The 19,281-nt window shown below is 43.4% G+C and overlaps 1 protein-coding gene across 2 annotated transcripts in view; it reads right to left on the reverse strand.

Moving 5' to 3' along the window:
- Positions 1-7,385: 7,385 nt before the first annotated feature.
- The window catches only part of IQGAP1 (IQ motif containing GTPase activating protein 1), a 60,319-nt gene continuing 48,423 nt past the window's right edge, over positions 7,386-19,281 (reverse strand). For both annotated transcript variants that reach the window (XM_068695791.1, XM_068695790.1), the window contains exons 30-38: positions 18,989-19,121; positions 18,537-18,639; positions 16,896-17,031; positions 14,449-14,536; positions 13,813-14,025; positions 12,682-12,848; positions 11,209-11,331; positions 10,246-10,354; positions 7,386-8,582 (exon numbers count right to left, since the gene is read on the reverse strand). In XM_068695791.1, coding sequence (XP_068551892.1) covers positions 8,469-8,582; positions 10,246-10,354; positions 11,209-11,331; positions 12,682-12,848; positions 13,813-14,025; positions 14,449-14,536; positions 16,896-17,031; positions 18,537-18,639; positions 18,989-19,121 — 1,186 coding nt within the window. In that variant the 3' untranslated portion in view covers positions 7,386-8,468. The remainder of the gene's footprint in view (positions 8,583-10,245; positions 10,355-11,208; positions 11,332-12,681; positions 12,849-13,812; positions 14,026-14,448; positions 14,537-16,895; positions 17,032-18,536; positions 18,640-18,988; positions 19,122-19,281) is intronic.

Below are 19,281 nucleotides of genomic sequence, written 5' to 3' on the forward strand. Positions count from 1 at the left end.
CTATTAGCCTGGTGACCCAGCCACAAGCAGCCTGAACGTGACCCAGCCTGAAACACCCTCACAGTGGCACCAAGTCTATTCAGCCAGCTGGCTCCATGCTGCTCTGGCTCCCAGCTCCCATTAGCCACCCCAGATATGCAAATACCAGGCGCCCCCCAACTTAGCTCTCAGGTTGTTGGATGGTAAATTCCTTCCACCTCAAGAAATACACAGGCACTGATTGTCATCTTAGTCAATTGCCAGGCTCATCATCAGCTGCAAAAAACAGAGTACCAGCATTCACTAGCACGTCGGCCATGATGCCCACCTTCTCCACAATGCTGACGCAACATATGGTTCTGCTCACCTGTTCCTCTCCGAAACCAAGCTCCAACAGTGCAGCCACTATCATCCACTCCACCTGGAAAAACAAAGGGATTAAATGATTGTTGCGTTCACAAGTGACCCAATGGTGTTTTTTTTCTGTTATTGTTTTTTGTGTGTGTTTCCTGTTTTGTTTTTTTTTTTTTTTTTGAAATCTGCTTTTACTCAACAGCATGCAGACGGCAGACAAGAAAACTGGGGTGTTTCTAGAAGCAACAATCCCCATGCTTTTGCTGCAGCTTTTAACATTGAAAGGACAACACGACCCAGCAAGTAACTGGAACCTTTTCAAATGGAATTAGCTCAAACTTTTATTTGCATTGAAAGAAAAATCTAGGAGCAGAACAGATTATACACCAACAAAATTAATTCCATTCCACCCCCGGGAAAAAAATCACATACTCTCATCCCCTCCTGTACCTCAGCCGATTGCCTGCCCCACCTGGCAGATGCTTCCATCTGTTCTCTTCACCCACTTATAGCGCCTCTTAAATGCAAACTGGAATTGTACTCTATTGGATGTAGGAAAATAACTGCAGTGAAAACCGCACCCCAAAAACAACAGTTACCTCTGCTCATCACGCACCAGAGTCACTGCAGAGGCAGCTGGTTGAGACATCCTGCACTGCACACTGCATTGCAGCCTGAAAAAAGGAGAAAGGCAGGAAGAATATAAACATTCAGCTGCCAGCAGTAGCACCCATCCCTCAACAACATAAGCAACCCCATCTTTACTTTTATCCTTTCAAAACAGCAGGCCACTTGCCTCTGTACCTGCCAATTAGGTCCAAGCTTGAAAGGAGCGGCCAGCATCATCCACACTCCCTGGGAGCACAAAAGGACAAAACAACCACTGTGCTTGCAAGCAGCCACCTGCCACGCTGCTCCTCTATCCCAAACAGCCTCACCTCGGACCCTCTGAGGGAAACACCTGAGTGTCTTCCCTTTGCTTCGGATAAGGCATGACCAGGCTGACAACACTCACCTTCCCTCAGTGCTTCGTGACATGAGGATTTCCCTTCCCTGTCCACGACTGCACAAAGCACCTGCAAAGACAGGAGAAAAGCACACTCTGAGGCACCTCACAGCCACAGCGTACCTGCTGCAATGCCTCTCTTCCCAGCTCCGGTACTTCAGCTGCTCACCAGCTATAACTGAGATTCTTCGCTCACAGCACCACAGCAAACTCTGCCCGGGCCACACAACACACAGTACACAACCTACATTGCTTAAGACACACAAGCTGGTACATTCCCGCCCAACAATCAGTTGCATTGCACAGGAAGGATGCTTCATATTCCTAGAAACCAAACCTACCAGTCCTGAGGAGCTCCCCACCTCCTCCTGCCAACCACGCTCAGCAAACACGCTATTTGCCCCTCAAAAAAAAAAAAAAAACTTTGAACATACACACACAAACAAAAAAAAAAACAGAGCTCCATAAATGCCAAAAAGACATGCACACACAGCAGCCCAGGAAGGGGTAGTCACAGACTTACGCAGATGAAAGAGGTGACTCTGATACAACCCTGCTCAGTCTCTTAGTAATGCTGCATCTACACTGCCAAGCCACATGTAGCATGCAGTCAAGCTGGTTTTAGTCCTCTGGAGAGTTACACAAGTGGGTTTATACATCTAGATATTAAAATATAGCTCAAAAACAGAAGAGTATCCCACCATCCCAAAAAAACAGTGAGCCAGCAGCCCCTACTAAACATCCCTCTACTAAGTGAATTCCAAGCACTTAAAATCCAGAAATCCATAGGCTCCAGCCTGCCTAGAGAACCCTGCAACTGACTGAAGGAAAACCAAAGCACTTACCCCAAAGAGCAGCCCAGGCAGAAGGAGCTCTCTGATGGCATGCCTGGGGCTCATATACCTTTTGTCCCCACCCAGCACCCAAACGCAATCACCTGGGAAAGGGGAGGGGCAAAGCACAAGAAAGTAGGAAGAGAGCAAAAGAAGCAGCTGTGTTTTTTTTTCCTTTGTTTTTTAAAATCTGTTTTATCTCAAAAAAATCAGAGAGCAGACAAGAGACCTGTGGTGTTTCTAGAAGCAAAACTCCCCTTTTGCTTTTGCTGCAGCTTTTAATGTTGAACTGATAATGTCACCAGGCAAGGTACTGAAACTTCTTCAACTGGAATTAGTTTACACACGCTCACCGTCATCTGCAAACACAGAGAACCAGCATTCACTAGCCCTAACCCTAACCCCAACCCTCACCCTAAACTCTAACCCTAGCCCCAGCCCTAGTCCCTAACCCCAACCCTAGTTCCCGAGAACTTCATTTCCAGGCACGCTATGGGCGCGCAACACGGCCTCCCGGAAGTCCCGACTCCCAGAACTACATTTCCCAGTATGCTCTGGGCACTCAACACGGCCTCCCGGAAGTTCGGAGTCCCAGAACTGCATTTCCCGGTATGCTCCGGGCACCCAACATGGCCTCCCGGAAGTTCGGAGTCCGAGAACTACATTTCCCGGAATGCTCCGGGCACCCAACATGCCCTCCCGGAAGTTCGGAGTCCGAGAACTACATTTCCCAGTATGCTCCGGGCACCCAACATGGCCTCCCGGAAGTTCGGAGTCCCAGAACTACATTTCCCGGAATGCTCCGGGCACCCAACATGGCCTACCGGAAGCCTGGTGCCGGAAAACTACACCTACCAGCATTCCCTGCACAGCCGGCACGGCCAATCAGAGGCCGAGTTTTCAACATCTATATTTAACAGCACTCACTGTAGCCCTAGCCCTTACCGTCCTTACACAAAAAAGCCTCAATCCCTAACTCTAAAAATCCTCGAAACCTCGACAGACCTAACCCTAACTATTTACCACGCTAAACCCCTGAAGACCTATGCCTAAAACCCCTAACCCAATAAATTAAGACGCTCAATTCCCAAACCCACAAAATTAAGACGCTCAAATCCCAAACCCCAAAAAATAGGACGCTCAAATCCCAAACCCCCTTCCGAAAAAGAAAATAAGAAAAATAAATCAAACAAAACAAAAACAACAAAAGGGGTAGACCTGGTGGCATCTGCCCTGTAACCCTGCAAAAATTACGAGGGACCTAGAACAACAAAGCAAACACATAAAATAACATTGACATCCTATCCATAAATGTGCTATAACAATTAATCACCTCAAAAGATCTTCATGCAATAAATGCACATACTACTAGATTGGTTCTCTCTAAAAGATTGTACATGACTCTGACCCACCAAAAGAACCCTGCATGTAGCTAACAGAAGAATAAACAAAGCACCGACCCCAAAGAGCAGCCCAGGCAGAATGAGCTCTCTGATAGAATGCCTGGGGCTCCTATAACATTTGACCCTGCCCAGCACCCAAACCCAATCAACTGGGAAAGGGGAGGGGGCAAAGCACAAGAAAAAGAGCGGGAGCAGCAGTAGCTGTGTTCTTTTATTTATTAATTTATTTATTCCCCTATCCCTAGTTTACAGCATGCGGAGTGCAGACAAAAGAACTGCAGTGTTCTCTAGAAGCAAAATTTACCGTATTTACGCCTCAGCTTTGAACACAGAAAGGACAATACAACAAAGAAAGTAAATGAAATATTTTCAACGGGAATTGGTCAAACCTTTAATTTACATATGAAGAAAAATCAAGGAGCGTAGGAAATTATACATCAAAAAAAAAAGAGACGTAATAAGCAACGCCCATGCGCAGCCGCCGGCCGCCTGCAGTACTCTTTTTCCGCCAGCAGGTGGCGGAAGAAAACTCCCGCGGGCGCCACCGCGATTTCGCGGCGCCCTTCAACCTGCAGTACCCACTCTCCACCAGCAGGTGGCTCCGCTAGAGCCGGCCGCCTGCAGTACCCCTTTCCCACCAGGAGGAAGCGGCAGAGGGCGCCCGCGGGCGCCACCACGCATGCGCGGTCGCCGGCCGCCTGCAGTACCCATTTTCCACAAGCAGGTGGCGGCAGAGGGCGCCCTCGGGCGCACCGCGCATGCGCGGCCGCCGGCAGCCTGCAGTACCCCTTTCCCACCAGGAGGAGGCGGCAGAGAGCGCCCGAGGGAGCCACCGCGCATGAGCGCACCGCAGCCGCCTGAAATACCCTTTCCCCACCAGGAGGTGGCGGCAGAGGGCATCCGCGGGTGCGACCGCGCATGCGCAGCCGCCGGCTGCCTGCAGTACCCATTTTCCACCAGCAGGTGGTGGCAGAGGGCGCCCCCGGGCGCCACCGCGCATGCGCGCCCCGCGGCCGCCTGCAGTACCCCTTTCCCACCACTAGGTGGCGGCAGAGGACCTCCGCGGGCGACACCGCGCATGCGCGCCCCCCGGCCGCCTGCAGTACTCTTTTTCCGCCAGCAGGTGGTGGCAGAGGGCTCCCGGGGGCGCCACCGCGCATGCGCGGCCGTTTGCCGCATGCAGTACCCCTTTCCCACCAGCAGGTGGCGGCAGAGGGCGCCCGCGGGCGCCATCGCGCATGCGCGCCACCCGGCCGTTTGCAGTACCCATTTTCCACAAGCAGGTGGCAGCAGAGGGCGCCCGTGGGCGTCACCGCGCATGCGCGGCCGCCGGCAGCCTGCAGTACCCCTTTCCCACCAGTAGGAGGCGGCAGAGGGCGCCCGCGGGCGTAACCGCGCATGCGCGGCCGCCGGCCGCATGCAGTACCCATTTTCCACCAGCAGATGGCAGCAGAGGGCGCCCGCGGGCGCCAGCGCCCATGCGCGCCCCGCGGCCGCCTGCAGTACCCCTTTCCCACCAGCAGGTGGCAGCAGAGGGCGGCCGCCGGCCGCCTGTAGTACCAATATTCCACCAAAAGGTGGCGGCAGAGGGCGCCCGCGGGCGCCATCGTGCATGCACGGTCGTCGGCCGCCTGCAGTACTCTTTTTCCGCCAGGAGGTGGCGGCAGAGGGCGCCCGCGGGCGCCATCGTGCATGCCCGCCCCGCGGCCGCCTGCAGTACGCGTTTTCCATCAGCAGGTGGCGGCAGAGGGCGCACGTGGCCCCTCTGCACGTGCGCAGCGCCCGTCCGTGTGCAGTACTAGTTTTCCCACCAGCAGGTGGCGGCAGAGGGAACCTGCGGGCGCCACTGCGCATGCGCGCCCCCCGGCCGTCTGCAGTACTGGCTTTCCACCAGCAGGTGGCGGCAGAGGGCGCCCGCGGGCGCCACCGCGATTTCGCGGCGCCCTTCAACCTGCAGTACCCACTCTCCACCAGCAGGTGGCCCCGCTAGAGCGGCAGGCACGGCTTTGCACGTTTTTCCCGACAAAGGACGAAGGATTAAAGCATAAATTTGCACCCTCGGCCCTTTCAGGGAGCACGTTATCTGCCTTGTGCAATGTGCTTCTCGCGACTGGGAGCGGTGGCAATCTGAAACTTTTGATTTTGTTTTTTTTTCTTACCTGCAGCCCACAGCCCGAAGAGTACACTAACAGACTGCAGGATGCCACACGCTCTGTCCTCTAATCCTGTGTTACACGCCGTGGACCTCCCTCTCAGCTTCCCTACCACCTCCCCCTTGCCTCCTGCCCAGCTTCCCACTTTCGCAGGTGCCACCTCCGGCATCACCAAGAGCAGTGCTAGGGCCTGGCCTGGCTCTCAGCTTTCCCCTCATCTTCTCCTCCTGAGTCTAAAAAAATAGCAACGTTCCTTGGAAAGTAGAAGTATCCTCAGAGTGAAGAAGGAGCACAGCCCTGGGCTCCCACACACAAGTCTGGAGCCCTGCCAGAACCAGTCCCTGTTAGGGTCCATGGCAACTGCAGCCCCCCCTGCACTGCTCTGCCACTGCCTCACACCTGTGCCACAGGGTGAGTGGTGCCACCCAACAATGTTTAACTGTGCTCTCTCCCTGAGTGAGGCCTGCCTGCTGCTGGCGTGCTGCTCCCAAGGCCCAGCTCTCGTGCTAGGGGGCTGCCTCCTCTGATCAAGATTGCATACAACAGCCATGGGAACAAATGACTTTTTACTTAGATGTGAGTTACAAAGGCGCTTTACCAGCAAAAAACAACAGACAGACTTGCCTTATACATGTAGCTACTTTCATCATAAATACAAGGGTGTAAAGCAAAGCTAAGCCACCAATAAATTATAAAATACATATAACTCAGTGCTGTGACTGAATCTTTTAATAGTTTTTTCTCTAGTTTGATAGTGTTAGCAAAAATGAGTATACTCCTTCCATTTTTTAAAATTATTTTCAAGCAAACATTTTTTTTTCCAATTTTTGCCAATTCAAGGCAAGAGGTAAGTATTATAGAGTCACCTGTTAAGGATGTTTTCCTTGATTAGAATAAGGTAACTGCTAATACCTCATTACCTTGTTCCCAAATCTGACCACAGCTGTAGTTTAAAAAAATATATATTTGAAGTGTTTTATTTAGAAAAAAAATGGAGGAATCAATCTCTGTGATTCAAGAGCTTGCAGACTACAGCTGCATTTTCTTAATAATATTTAATAATGTTCCACCATTATTCTCACCATCCCCAGATCAAAGGAATGTAATTTTTAAGTCCTTCTATGATACAGCAAATTCAGAAGCAGCTAAAGAAAAAAATAAAAAAAAAGTCAAGACCTTTATCCCATTACACATCTCTTCTTCCGATAGCAGTGGAAATCCAGTTCTGAAGTCTCCCTCTTTCAGATGATCTGCACTGTAAAGATCTACCTTCAGTTTGATATGTAAGGATGTTGTTGTTGTTGTTGTTATTGGGTTGGACCCCGCATGCATCAACATTAAAATATCGTATTTAATACAGTCTAGATGTTAGCAGGTTAAAAGACGTAAGTGCTTATTAAAGGATTACAGAAAAATTATCCTCAGGAATGTAACCATTTCAAATATTGTGAGTGGCTTTTATAAGCAAAGATCTAAGCCAATGAACTAGTGCTTACATAGATCAAGATAAGGCAGTTCAACTTCACTCAGTAATCTGAAAAAACAGTGAAAGTGACACTTGAGTAACTTCAAATTTGCAATTAAGTGTTATGTCCCTTCTAAAAAAATGGAAATACTAAGAAGAAAACAGGGGTGGAAGAAGGGGCAGAACAAACAATTAGTTTAGGATTGGATTTATTTATTTAAGAGTCTCCGTATTTTTATTGAATCTAGCAGAACAGGCAGCACCACCACTGCTGTGGTGAAAAATCCACTAAATAGTAAAACAAATGGGGACCTCGATAGAGCTAGAAAAAAATTAACTTTTTAAAGACTGACCTATTTAAGATAGTTGTCTTCCCCCAAGGGAACTTTTTGACAAGTCTGCAGGTTGAGCTTAACATTTATTGAATCAGATAGAGATATATGGAACATTGCTCTAAACTGGAAAAAAAAATACATTTTAAATGCTTTGCAAGCAGCACTAAAAACTAACATCTTAAGATTTTTTCAGTTTCCCCTCCCAAAAGGCTTCTTTTCATCCTTATGCAGTAATAAATGTCCTCCACAGTCCTTCTATGTAATGGGCCATCTGTAAATTATTATATAGTGTCATTAAGAGAAACAAATGAAGAAAAATAAGACACTAAAGCTGTTCTATGTGTCTATAACACATAATCGTGAGTAGTTCAGCAACCATATGACACAATGATTCTCCAGACCCTATGCGTTCTCAGCAACTGGCTTGCTGTCATCACTGCCACAAGCTCACAAACAAATGGATTACCTGGACTTCAACCATTTTTTCATTGCAGTCATTGCTGTTAGAGAGTAACTGGAGTCTGAATACAATCTCTAACTTTTTTCCTTCATGAGGCAAATCAATAAATCAATTGCTCTATAGTGCCATCTTTCTCTTTGTACACATAACCAGAATACGAGACTTATAAAGAACATGATTAGGCAAATAAAGCAGCCCTAAGTTTATCCTAATAATAGTTTAATCCCCAGTGCCATATAAAAATACATTCTCAGGGGACCTTCCAAGTAGAACATAAAGGTCATAAAGGTACAAGAAGCAACGCACTACAGACTCAGTCAGCACTGTCAATTCACAAGAGGTTCTTAGTCCTTTGTCATAATACATTTGATATATTTTAGCAAGGTATGGGCATATACTGATGCATAGCTAAATCATTACAAGTCATATATGCAGGTTTCTATTTGTCTCCCCTTTCACAGACTTGCCAGCAGAGGTCAGTTACTTTCCATAGAATTTCTTGTTCAGAAGAAAGATCAGAAGGTTGACATTTACTTTTGCTCTGTCAAACAACTTCATGACTGCAACGCCTTCATACTGCAGCTGCAAAAGATCCTGTCAAAGAGAATACACTTATGAGTGAGTAATCCTCAACAGCTTATGACTATACAAGACCCTGTGAAACAGTAAGCTTTTGAGGAATACCTATCACAAAGCACGTGGCATAAGCTAGAAAAACAAGCAAGCTAAAGACCAAATCATCGAGCAACATATTTTGCTATTTTGCATGCGCTAAGACTTTTCAGATCTTTAATCTGTGCTTACAGAAAATAAAAACTACAAAAGGACAGAATTAGAAAGCAATTCCAAGAAAGCTGTATTTCAGATCTGGACATCATCAGGCTTTTCATTCGCGTAACAGCCACGAAGTTTAATTTTCAAAAAGGGTCTCACTTCCATATGCCTAATGTTATCACGTACCCATGAAACATTAAAGCATTCCACCGTATGGCTTTCTAAAAAGCCTATCTGCCATAGACCTCTGTGAGGCAGTTTAAAACAGCAGTTTAAGTCAGAGAAATAAACAGCACCTCCATTAGTAATAAATACATGATGCTGATTCCAGCTCTCCAGTATTTATGCAGTGTTTCTAGCTGCACTTTCCTCTTGTCTGTGACACACCTGACAAAGCATTAAGACTACCTGCACTGATTCATCTCAGCAATGAATTTCTTTCAGCAGCTCTCACTCTTGACCACCACATACTGGAGAAGGTGTTCAGGTTGTGCTACCACAAAGAAACGTTGCGTGTTTTCTGAAATATGAACTTGCCTCCTGCAGCTGTAGAGTCTGGGTGATGCTGGAGTAAATATCAGAAAACTATTTCTGCTACTTTCTATAAAATCTTGGCAACGCAAGCAAAGCCATTGCTAATGCTGTATTTGGAAAAGCAATGGCAGCTTCCTCATTACTCCCCTCTCAGAACATCTGCTGTTTCTGAACAGCAGTTCTACAAAGACACATCAGTACAGCAACACGTGCTTGAGGACTGAGCAACCTGAGGTAGCCACATGAACAAGAGTTTGTGACCAGCTTCAATGGATTAGAATTGGAATGAGCTACAGGTGTTCTTAGAGAACACATATGGGATATGCAAGACAGCTGTCCCTTCCAGCAGCTGATTACCAAGTGTGACACAGATTTATCTGGGTGTAGGAGCTCCCTACACAGTGTAATCTGTTTCAAGATCCCTGAGACATCCACGATTAACATACCTAACGATTCCTGGGGACCAGGTTTTGGCAGACACACAGATGTAGGCAGAGATGACAGACATAACAGTACCAGTGCAGGAAGAAGAATGGAAACCATGCAGCACCAGTTCAGTCTGCATTCCTGTTTGGTAGCTTTGCGTAAATAAAGGTTGAGGATTCTCTAGCTAAATTAGCCAGTAGCTGCAAGGTGGCAGAAAGACTACCCGTAAGTTACAAGTAGCTGATGTCAACACACCCAAGCCTAGCTGACTGCTGACACAGTCTCCTGATCTTTCTGCTACAGCAGAAGGCTGTTGAAAGTGCTCATGCACGTACATATATGTGCACATACATAAGCGTAGCTAGGAATACAGATCAAGATCAAGCCTTCATTAGTAAAGAAACAAATTAGTCTGAATACTCCATTTGCATTGCATCTGTTTTACTTGATCATCTGTTTTTGAGACAGCTTTTCACACTGTTCAGGCAGAAAGTATGTCATTATTAAACAGGATAGTTCTTACCTGATAATGTAACATAAACGTTTCCATCTGTACCCCCATGAATTTTGCTTTTACCTCAAAATCTCCTACTTCTTCTGTTGGACTGATTTCAAATATCACATTTTTAAACCTGTATATTTGAGAAATTAAAAATCACAGTTCATTACTAAACATGCAGTTCCTAATGACATAATTATCCGAAGATAATTTTTTAAGAATTCTATTCGTAACTTCTAATTCTATCTCCATTCGGAATGAGGCCATAAAAGCCAACGAGACCAAAAAAAGCCAACAACAAATAGAAACCTAACAGTTTTATGTCTGGGAGATCACATCTTCATGCAAGCACAACCTACTTCAGCGCACGCACATCCACACCCCATTTAGTGCAGAGTACAAAATCATTCAATTCAGGGTCGAAAAAGAATTAGTAACAGGCCACTTGTCTATAACCTGCAAAAAACAGACCAATTTCTCAAGGCTAGCTAAATGCATCTGAACAAACTCAGGCTTGCGTTAAGCTGTTTTTTCAGCAGTGAGAGTTATTAACCATAGTAGCAATTCACCTAAGGAGGTTCCCTTCCATGAATGGGAGCGTGGGGCTGCAGGGGGGAAGATGGTATAATCTTTAAATCCTGTTAAACTTCTCTACCAGCGATCTGCTCCTGTTTAACCAGAAATAAGAGAACTCCTAAGTGACCGATCAATACAAGGTTTCTTGGCCCTGTGTTTTGTCTGTGTAGTCTGGCAATGTCTTCACCTTTAATAGCTAAGTCTGCCAACAATGCTAACCACTAGGCGGCCTGTCACCAACTCAGACAAATCTCAGGATGAACGGAGTGCAAAGACTCCTTGTAGCTCCAAAAAGAATTCCATTCATCAACTGTGAGCACCAAGACAAGTTTTAAGAGAATGCAACAATCCCAGAAAAAGAGGGAAACGGGTAAGCTATTTCGCTCTTATGAGTCATAAAACAACACTCACTGGTTAACTTGCAGGTCCTCAATCTCTAAAAGCACTCCCTTCTCATGAAGTCGAGCTGCTGTATATTTTAGTGAAATCTTTTTACTACTTTTGCCTTTCATCTCCCTAGGCTTCTTCGAGACCCTGGAAAAAATTGATGTACAGTCAAACAAATAAAGAGAAGTCAGACAGCAAACATTTAATCCTATTTGGGTGAGTAGCTAAAACCAGTACAGCTGATCAACTATGATTAACATGGCCGATAGACAATATATTCCTACTAGTAAGTTTATCTACAAAGCATTTGTAGCTCTAATCAGATCTTCTGACAATTTACCAATAACTTACACTACAGGAGCAGAAAATACAACACTTCATAGAAACAAGTATTATTTATCATTAGGCAAAAGAGAATGTTCTTATGGTTAACTGGTACTCTGAAAATGGACCGGTAAGTTACTTTGACACACACAGAAACAAAAAAAAGTGCAATTAATGATATGATCCAAGATTACACATGCTACATATATTTAAGTATGATCTGTGGCCCTGATAGATTTAGGCTGTTTTTCATCTCACCTCCTGTTCAATCTCAGTGTACTGACCACACGTTCAGTGGACGAGCCATTACAGTTGCCCATCTTGACCCATGAAACTACTCATTACCCTGCTACCCTGCTGTCACTGCGCTGGAGTTAAAATTTTCTGTGTGTCTGAGAAAACAGAAAGACCTGGCCTACCTTTCATTTCAGATTCTATTTTAAACAAGGGTGTCTAATGCCAGCAATTTCAGCTAATATATATATATATTTATTTATTTAATTTATTTTTAACAAATCCGTACTTCACACCCTTTCCAACAACAAACCACAGTCGTCCAAACCCGTATCTGAAGTTTCCTCAAAACGGGAAGTTACTTCTGCAGCATGTTCAGAGGAAAAATGGGAGAATGCAAACAAACCCAGTTATTTTAAAAAATGTTCTTAGCCTAGTAAGGACGATGCCAATCCTTGTCAACATAAAGAAGAGAAACTGGGAAAGTAGACTTTTTTTTTTTTTCAGGAAAATTGAATTGTCTTGCACCACTCCCTCTGGGACAAAAAGAGGACAACTCATGATCAGTGCTGTCATTGTAAGTAACTATGCTGTTTTCATTCTCTGCTCCAAGAAAGGACGATAGGACAGACTGACTAAGCAGCATATGCATTATCTGGGCAAACCACCCCCATTCTCTCTGGCCTCTCTACGCTTCCCTCACTCAAAGGGACAAAATTCTTTCAAATATGTCTTTTTGACCCCATTTGGGACACCACCACTCTCCCTGTACTCCCCACCACTGCTGAGACCCTTCCCCGGAACCCACCTTTGCAGTGAAGAGCCTAGCCAATGAGCTTTGTGCAGATGACATTACAATTCTTTTTTAGCAAGGACCTACACATGTTCTTTCTGTAAGGAGCATTTCTAGGGTCACAAGCATAGTTCTGAGATACTTACTTGCCCTTGCTAGCCAGGTTATCCAAGCAGGTTTTTATGTAGCTTTTGTAATAATCCACTTGTTCCCCATAAAAGGTAGCTTTGGAATTCAAGGCACTGTACGTCTGCTGCAGCTTTACCAATTCTGCCTTTCTTCTCTGACGGTATCTACGCTGATTTCGGATATCCTACAGCATAGAGCAAGATATGCAGAGACCTACTGGTTATTGAAGCTCTCTGGCTGCTCGAGCCCAGAGCACTGAGACATACTGAGATGCACTGATCTTATTTAGCCTTCCTTCAGAATACAAGTTGTAGTAAGATTCCTCAGACACACTTGTCTCAGTTTGTGTCATTGCTTCTCCGTCTACACAGCAGTTCATTCTAACCTTTTGTTGCTTTCTCAAATTTCAATGCTGTCATAGTGTATGTTAATAGTGTTATAGTATGCAATCTAAGGAAGGCAGCAATTTTTGCCTCCACCAGGTAAGAAGGGTACCTTACAAAGCAAAAACTATAACCATAGCAGCGTATAGACTTCCTCATCTTTCTTTGTCAGTCAGTTATTTTTAAGCAAGTTACATGAGCAGCTGAATAAAAAAACATCACATGTTCAAGTCAACTTCTGTTTTCATTTCTGATACTTAATCTGGTCTCTACGTGTGACAATTCATTCACTTTACACACATAATCTTTCCTACACAATGTTTTGTCAAACGTATGATATAATAAAATGCATTATCAACATAGCAACATACAACAGCATTATCTCTCTTCCACAAGTCGTTTTATTAACTTCCCACTTCAGCATTATTTTAGGTATTCTTGAATGGATATATTAAAAAAAAAAAAAATATTTAGGTTATGGGCAAAAACTTCCATGCATGATAAAGTTTGTAGAGGCACTGTAACACTTTCTTAAGGTATCTCAGATTCTGGTAACACAGTCATTTAAGAAAACATAAAAATTCTCATAAAAAATAAAGGAATTTTGAAATGTGAAGAGGTGGAAACACTGCAGCAAAGGGTATGCTTTGTATGTCTACCTACTACAAAACTTATACCTCCTGAAAACTCCATGCCAGTTTCCCAACACTGCAAACTGTGGAAAAAAAAAATCAACTCTGACTAGGAAACCACCAATTGGCATACCTTTGCAATGTCATTGATTAGTTCCTGGTATTTATTTTTTGCATTCACTATCCCCAGTTCTGTCAGCTTCTTCAGGCCTGTCTTGATTTTCTCTTTTTTTCCCTGAAGATTTAAGTTGCTGTCCTCCCTTACAGACATGGATTTTTTCATCTTATCAGGAGTTCTGGCATCACGAATGGCCCGTTTCTGCATAGCTCTTTGATGCTCTGCTTCCTAGAAAAACAGGAAATTAGAAGCTCATTAGCAGATTCATTTTTTTAAGGTGACAAAGAACTAGAATCAGGTCACCTGACAACTCTGACATAACTGGATAAGAATTTTACTGTCATTCTGGTACTGACTCTGATGAATCCATGTTTGATGAACACATTCCACGTACAGGAACCAGTAGAAATCTACCTACTGTTTGGAAGTCTTCTAGATACCTATTTTCTGGCAACTCTCAGAGGACTAAGATTGACACGTACAATTTATTTCCATTACATTCCTTCCTCGTTATTGTTACATGCTGCTCCAACATCAGCAGAGACAACTTCACAACAATACATAATGCAGATTACCAAGTATACCCACATTAATCTAGATAAAAACAATTTCTCAGTCTAAAAAGAACGCGGTGAAACAAATTCTTCATACTTGCTCTGATGTAGCTGGAGTTTCCAAGATTTCAGTCAGTGTCTCCCCTGGCTGGAAGCGGATTACATCAACAATTAAGCGTTTTGTGCTGCAGAGAAACCGAGGAGACAGGAGATTAAAAGTTTAAGCCCGAAGACCTTCAATATTGCTCTGCAATAACAACAGTTATACTTATTTACATTGAAGTCATATCATCACTGGATGCACTTAGCCAGACGTAAATTAGACCAGACCAGAACTCTGGTAATTGATTTACTTTTTTTGAGATTGTTTTATCAGTGAAAAGTTTGGAAACTGATTCCAAAAGTGCACCTCAGTGCTTTGTAACAAGTAGCAAAAGCACTCCGTGGGACTTTTTTTTTTCCCCCATGTATGCTAACTGAACCAAAGTGGGTACTCGTCTCTAATTTAATAACAAACAGTCATTCCTTGATCTCAGGATCAAAGATCGAGATCTGTGACTTAACCACAGCCAATGCCTAGCCTGAGACAATTCTGTCCCTGAGGCAAATGACAGTACCAAATTGTGCCTTCAGTAATTTGTAATCAGGCTGGAATTGTTTCTGGCATAATGCGAACTGCATCAACACCTTCCTTACCATTCACATCTTAGATGACTTCAAGCATGTATGTGTGATAAATCTTTACTTCTGAAATCAATGTCACCTTCTGGTGGATACGGAAATACCGGCATATCTTTCAAGAAACTGTGTTGGGTCTGTCTGAGCTGGAGTCACCTTTCCCTGCAGCAGCCCACACAGTGCTGTGCTCTGCACTCGTAGCTGAAACAGCACTGATATCACTCCAGTGTTGTGTCTCTTGCTGCATAGTGCTGGCACAGCATCAGGACTCCTTCCAAGCCCCCAGGAGCCAGCAGGCTGGAGGTGGGCAAGTGATGGGGAGGGGATATCGCCAGGGCAGCTGACCTAAACCAACCAAAGGGATATTCCATAACACCTGATGTCACACTCAGCAATAAAAAGGGGGGCTCTTGTGGGGGAGGGGGCTGTTCCTCCTGAACAACCACTATGCGTTTTGAGGCCCTGCTTCCCAGGACACGGCCGAACATTGCTCGTTGATGGGAAGTAGAGAATAATTTTTTTCCCTTCTCTCTGTGCTTCCGTGCAGACTTACTGTTTCTTTTGTTTCTTTTTCTCCCCGTTCCCTTTCCACTTTAATTAAACCTTTCTCACCTCAAACCTTGAGTTCTCTGTGTTGTATTTTCTCCCCCTTCCTCTTTGAGGAGAGGGAGAGTGAGAGAGGTTGCGGTGGAGCTCAACTGCCCACCTAAGTAAAACCACCACAGGAACCCAGGTAATTTAACGTTATTTTTTGGAGATAAAATTCTTTTCTAAGAGATCGTTGCTCCATCTAGGCCAAGTGTAAGCAGATCTGCAGAATTCTCTGTTAAGCTATCTAGAATCTGAGCAGGAATGCATCTGAGGTGGTGAATGCCTAACTGCATGCCAGGTAGTTGCTCTAGAAATCCCAGCAACAGGGATTTGCTTAAAACTGGCGAAGAGTCAATATTAAGTCCTCCCAATTTAAAAATAAAATTAAAAAAAATCTGGCAATAATGAAATCACTGTCTATTCAACGCACTACTTTGATCAGTCTACAAACACCTCCATTTCCCAAAAAGTTATTAGTCTTCCTCTATCAGAGTCAAGTCTGGGACAGAGAATGCAGAGGGTACAAAAGAGCATCATAAACCAAAAAAGGTGAGCGGCATCACACGTATCATAATCATAGAATGGCTCGGGTTGGAAGGGACATTAAAGATCATATAGTTCCAACCCCCCTGTCATAGGCAGGGGCATCACCCACTAGATGAGTTTGCTCAGCTACATAGACACTATCACTGTCTTCCACTTCGCTAACAGGATAAAGACTTAGTCTACTCAAAGGCTATATAAATCAGCAAATTCCATAAGAACTAGCAATTTCAGCAGTACAGCATCACATATGCTAGGCATTCAGTTACACATAGCATTTCCTTATGTCACATGTATTCTATTGAAAAAATACACAAAGAGCATTATATAGGCAATCTTAATTTTACATCAATAAACCTCAGAGGTAAAAGTAAATTGTGATGAATGCTATGAGTTATTTACAATGAATAAATCCAACTGCTGTCATCATCACACTTGCTCACAACTGGAATACTTTCTGTTCTGGAATGTTTTCCCCTCTGAAATCATCCAAGATACGCTTTTAAAGAGTGACAAATTCTACAGTGACAAAGGACTATCAAGAACAAGTGTAAAAGCCACAGCATTTAAACAACATGGCTACAAGTTCAATGCATTTTGAGTAACAGTACCACATTTGCTTGATTTAAACTTCAGTTCTCCTACTTTCACATGCAGATTAGCTGTAAAAATTCAGGTTCTACTCTTCCCCTTCTCTTGAGAAACATACTGGGTAGTTTATCTTTCACTTACTTCAGCAGAATTGTCCTTGCATCCATCTCTGCATTTTCATCACCAGGAACATCAAATTTATTAGTGAGCGTGAGAGAAACCTCTGTCTTTGCTAGCATCTCCCTGTTGGGGTCATTAACGTTGCCAGACCCTTCCCCTGTCAAGCAAAAAAATTTTATATACTACATCATTCTCTATGTTCATGACTACTACGGCTTTGCATTTTTTCCCCGACATAACAGACCTTAGAAAAACTACATTGTTTCCTTTACTGTCAAAAGTTGTTGCAATAATAGCACTTGAAAACACCTTCAATATATCAACGGACGTTTTCTTCACAAATTGAGAGACTACACACACCGGAAAGGCACCACATAATCTCTAGTTTACATGCCTTAAGGGTTATGTGTATGTATTACACACTGTATCTCAGCATCTCACTCTCTACCAAGAAGAGTAGCCAGCCAAAATACTTTATAAATTAAATATCAATGTGTCTTTCTGACCACATCCTCACTAGAATGAATTTTCCAAGCAAAAAGCAAAGCCTTTGTTGGCAACTAAGCTTGTACTCTCCTAATAAACAAAAGTAAGCTGTCCTGTCACAATGAATTTTACCTGTTCCAACTGTAGCTGAATTTTCCTCAGAACAGCTGTTAGGATGCTTTTTTGCTCCCCCTTATGCCCCCTTTTTAAAGGGCTGTAGAAATATTAAACTGAGACATTAACCACAGCAACCATACACACACAGGAGAAATGAAACGGTGAAGGAGGGTAAATTATAGTTAAACTCAAGGTTTAGGTTCTCTCTGATAATACTTCTGTTTTATGAGTGCTCAGAAGAAAACGTGCTAGCAAGTACTCCTTTAGAAGGTTCCAAACTTCCTTAACAAGCAACTTTTTAACTATTTTTGCATCCTCTCAGAAAAAACATGTCCATCCATCCCCAAAGCCCAGCAGACAGATTTCACGCTCCCAATAGCTGCACCATAAAAAAAAAAAAAAAAAAAAAAAAAAGAGGCTTGTGAAACTTTTCAGTTTGTTATACCATGAGGAACTGAACTGTGGCTCAGGTAGCATTTTAGAAAATTTCCACAGATTTTAACAGTGAAGTTAGTTTCTTCTTCCCTCCAGCCCAAAAAAAAGAGAAAAAAGAAAATTCTGTATCAAACGTTCAACACCATATAGAAAACACTCAATAGGATGGAAAAAAAAAGTTATGCCAAAGATTGCTATAGGGACACTTGTTTAATATATTTGTTAATCAACTCTGAAGAGGAACATAAAGATCTCCATAACAGATTATAAATCTTTGCAAACAAGCTAGGACACACAAAGAAATGGCTCCAATGTAAGGGAACAAAAAACATTTTTAAGTTTCTGTCCATCTTCTAGAAACAGGAGTGGTGCAAGGTGACGGGACTGGGGACAAAAAGAAAGAATAGATTTTTTTTCCCCCCTCCCCAGGGTCACAACTTCTGCACTCAGAGGAATAAACTAGAACAAATTTGCTGCTCCTTTTTTAGACCACGTACTTCCAGATAACCAGTGATACCAATGGTGATTTTTTTTTTTTTTTTTTTTTTTTTTTTAAAACACTGCACTTCTTCACATCATCCAAGGTAATATCACACATTTCTTAGGTAAAATAAAATAGGTCACCTATTAAGGACTCAATTGTAGGAACTTCTCCAAGATCATCCAGCAACTCGTGAATTGGATCATTGTGCTCAGGAGCAATTGCATCTTGATGGTCTAAAAGCAGCTACATGAACAGAAAAAACATTTATGTTGTTAATCATAAAACCTTTTCTAGACAGAATAGTTACATGATGTACTGGTGTCTTTTAGAAAAAGATCTTACTTTGCTAAACTCCAAAGCTGCAATATCACCATTCAAAATTGTGCCATTATCACATACTCACATACTTTTGAAATAATTTTTTAAAAATCACCATCAAATTACTGAATTCTATAAACTTACAAGCTCTTGTACACTATAATCAAATGACAACTTTCATTTTTGTATTTGGTTACTTCAAGTTTCAACCAGAGGTTTGTTTTTTTTTGTGAGGACTACTTACAAGGAACAACTGCAGCTAATGTATACTTACAGTGTGTGTATTGATGATTTCACCAATAGAAATATAAATAACTGGTTTAGTGAGAGTCACCAAGTCAGAATATTCATCAATATTAAATTTATCCTGCAATTCAGGGACCTCGCAGGCTGCCTGAAAAAAACGTCTTTAAAAAAAAAAAAAAAAAAAAGGAAGAGGAGAAAAGAAGAACAAGTCACAAGACCTATCAAGATCATCAACTCTCCCTGATAAGCCCAAATCACTCTTCTTTAAACTATGGTACAGTATAGCATCCTACAGTTGGTCAGCTTTACTTTATTACATGA

Source organism: Anas acuta, chromosome 12 (assembly GCF_963932015.1).
Source record: "Anas acuta chromosome 12, bAnaAcu1.1, whole genome shotgun sequence".
Classification (NCBI taxonomy): domain Eukaryota; kingdom Metazoa; phylum Chordata; class Aves; order Anseriformes; family Anatidae; genus Anas; species Anas acuta.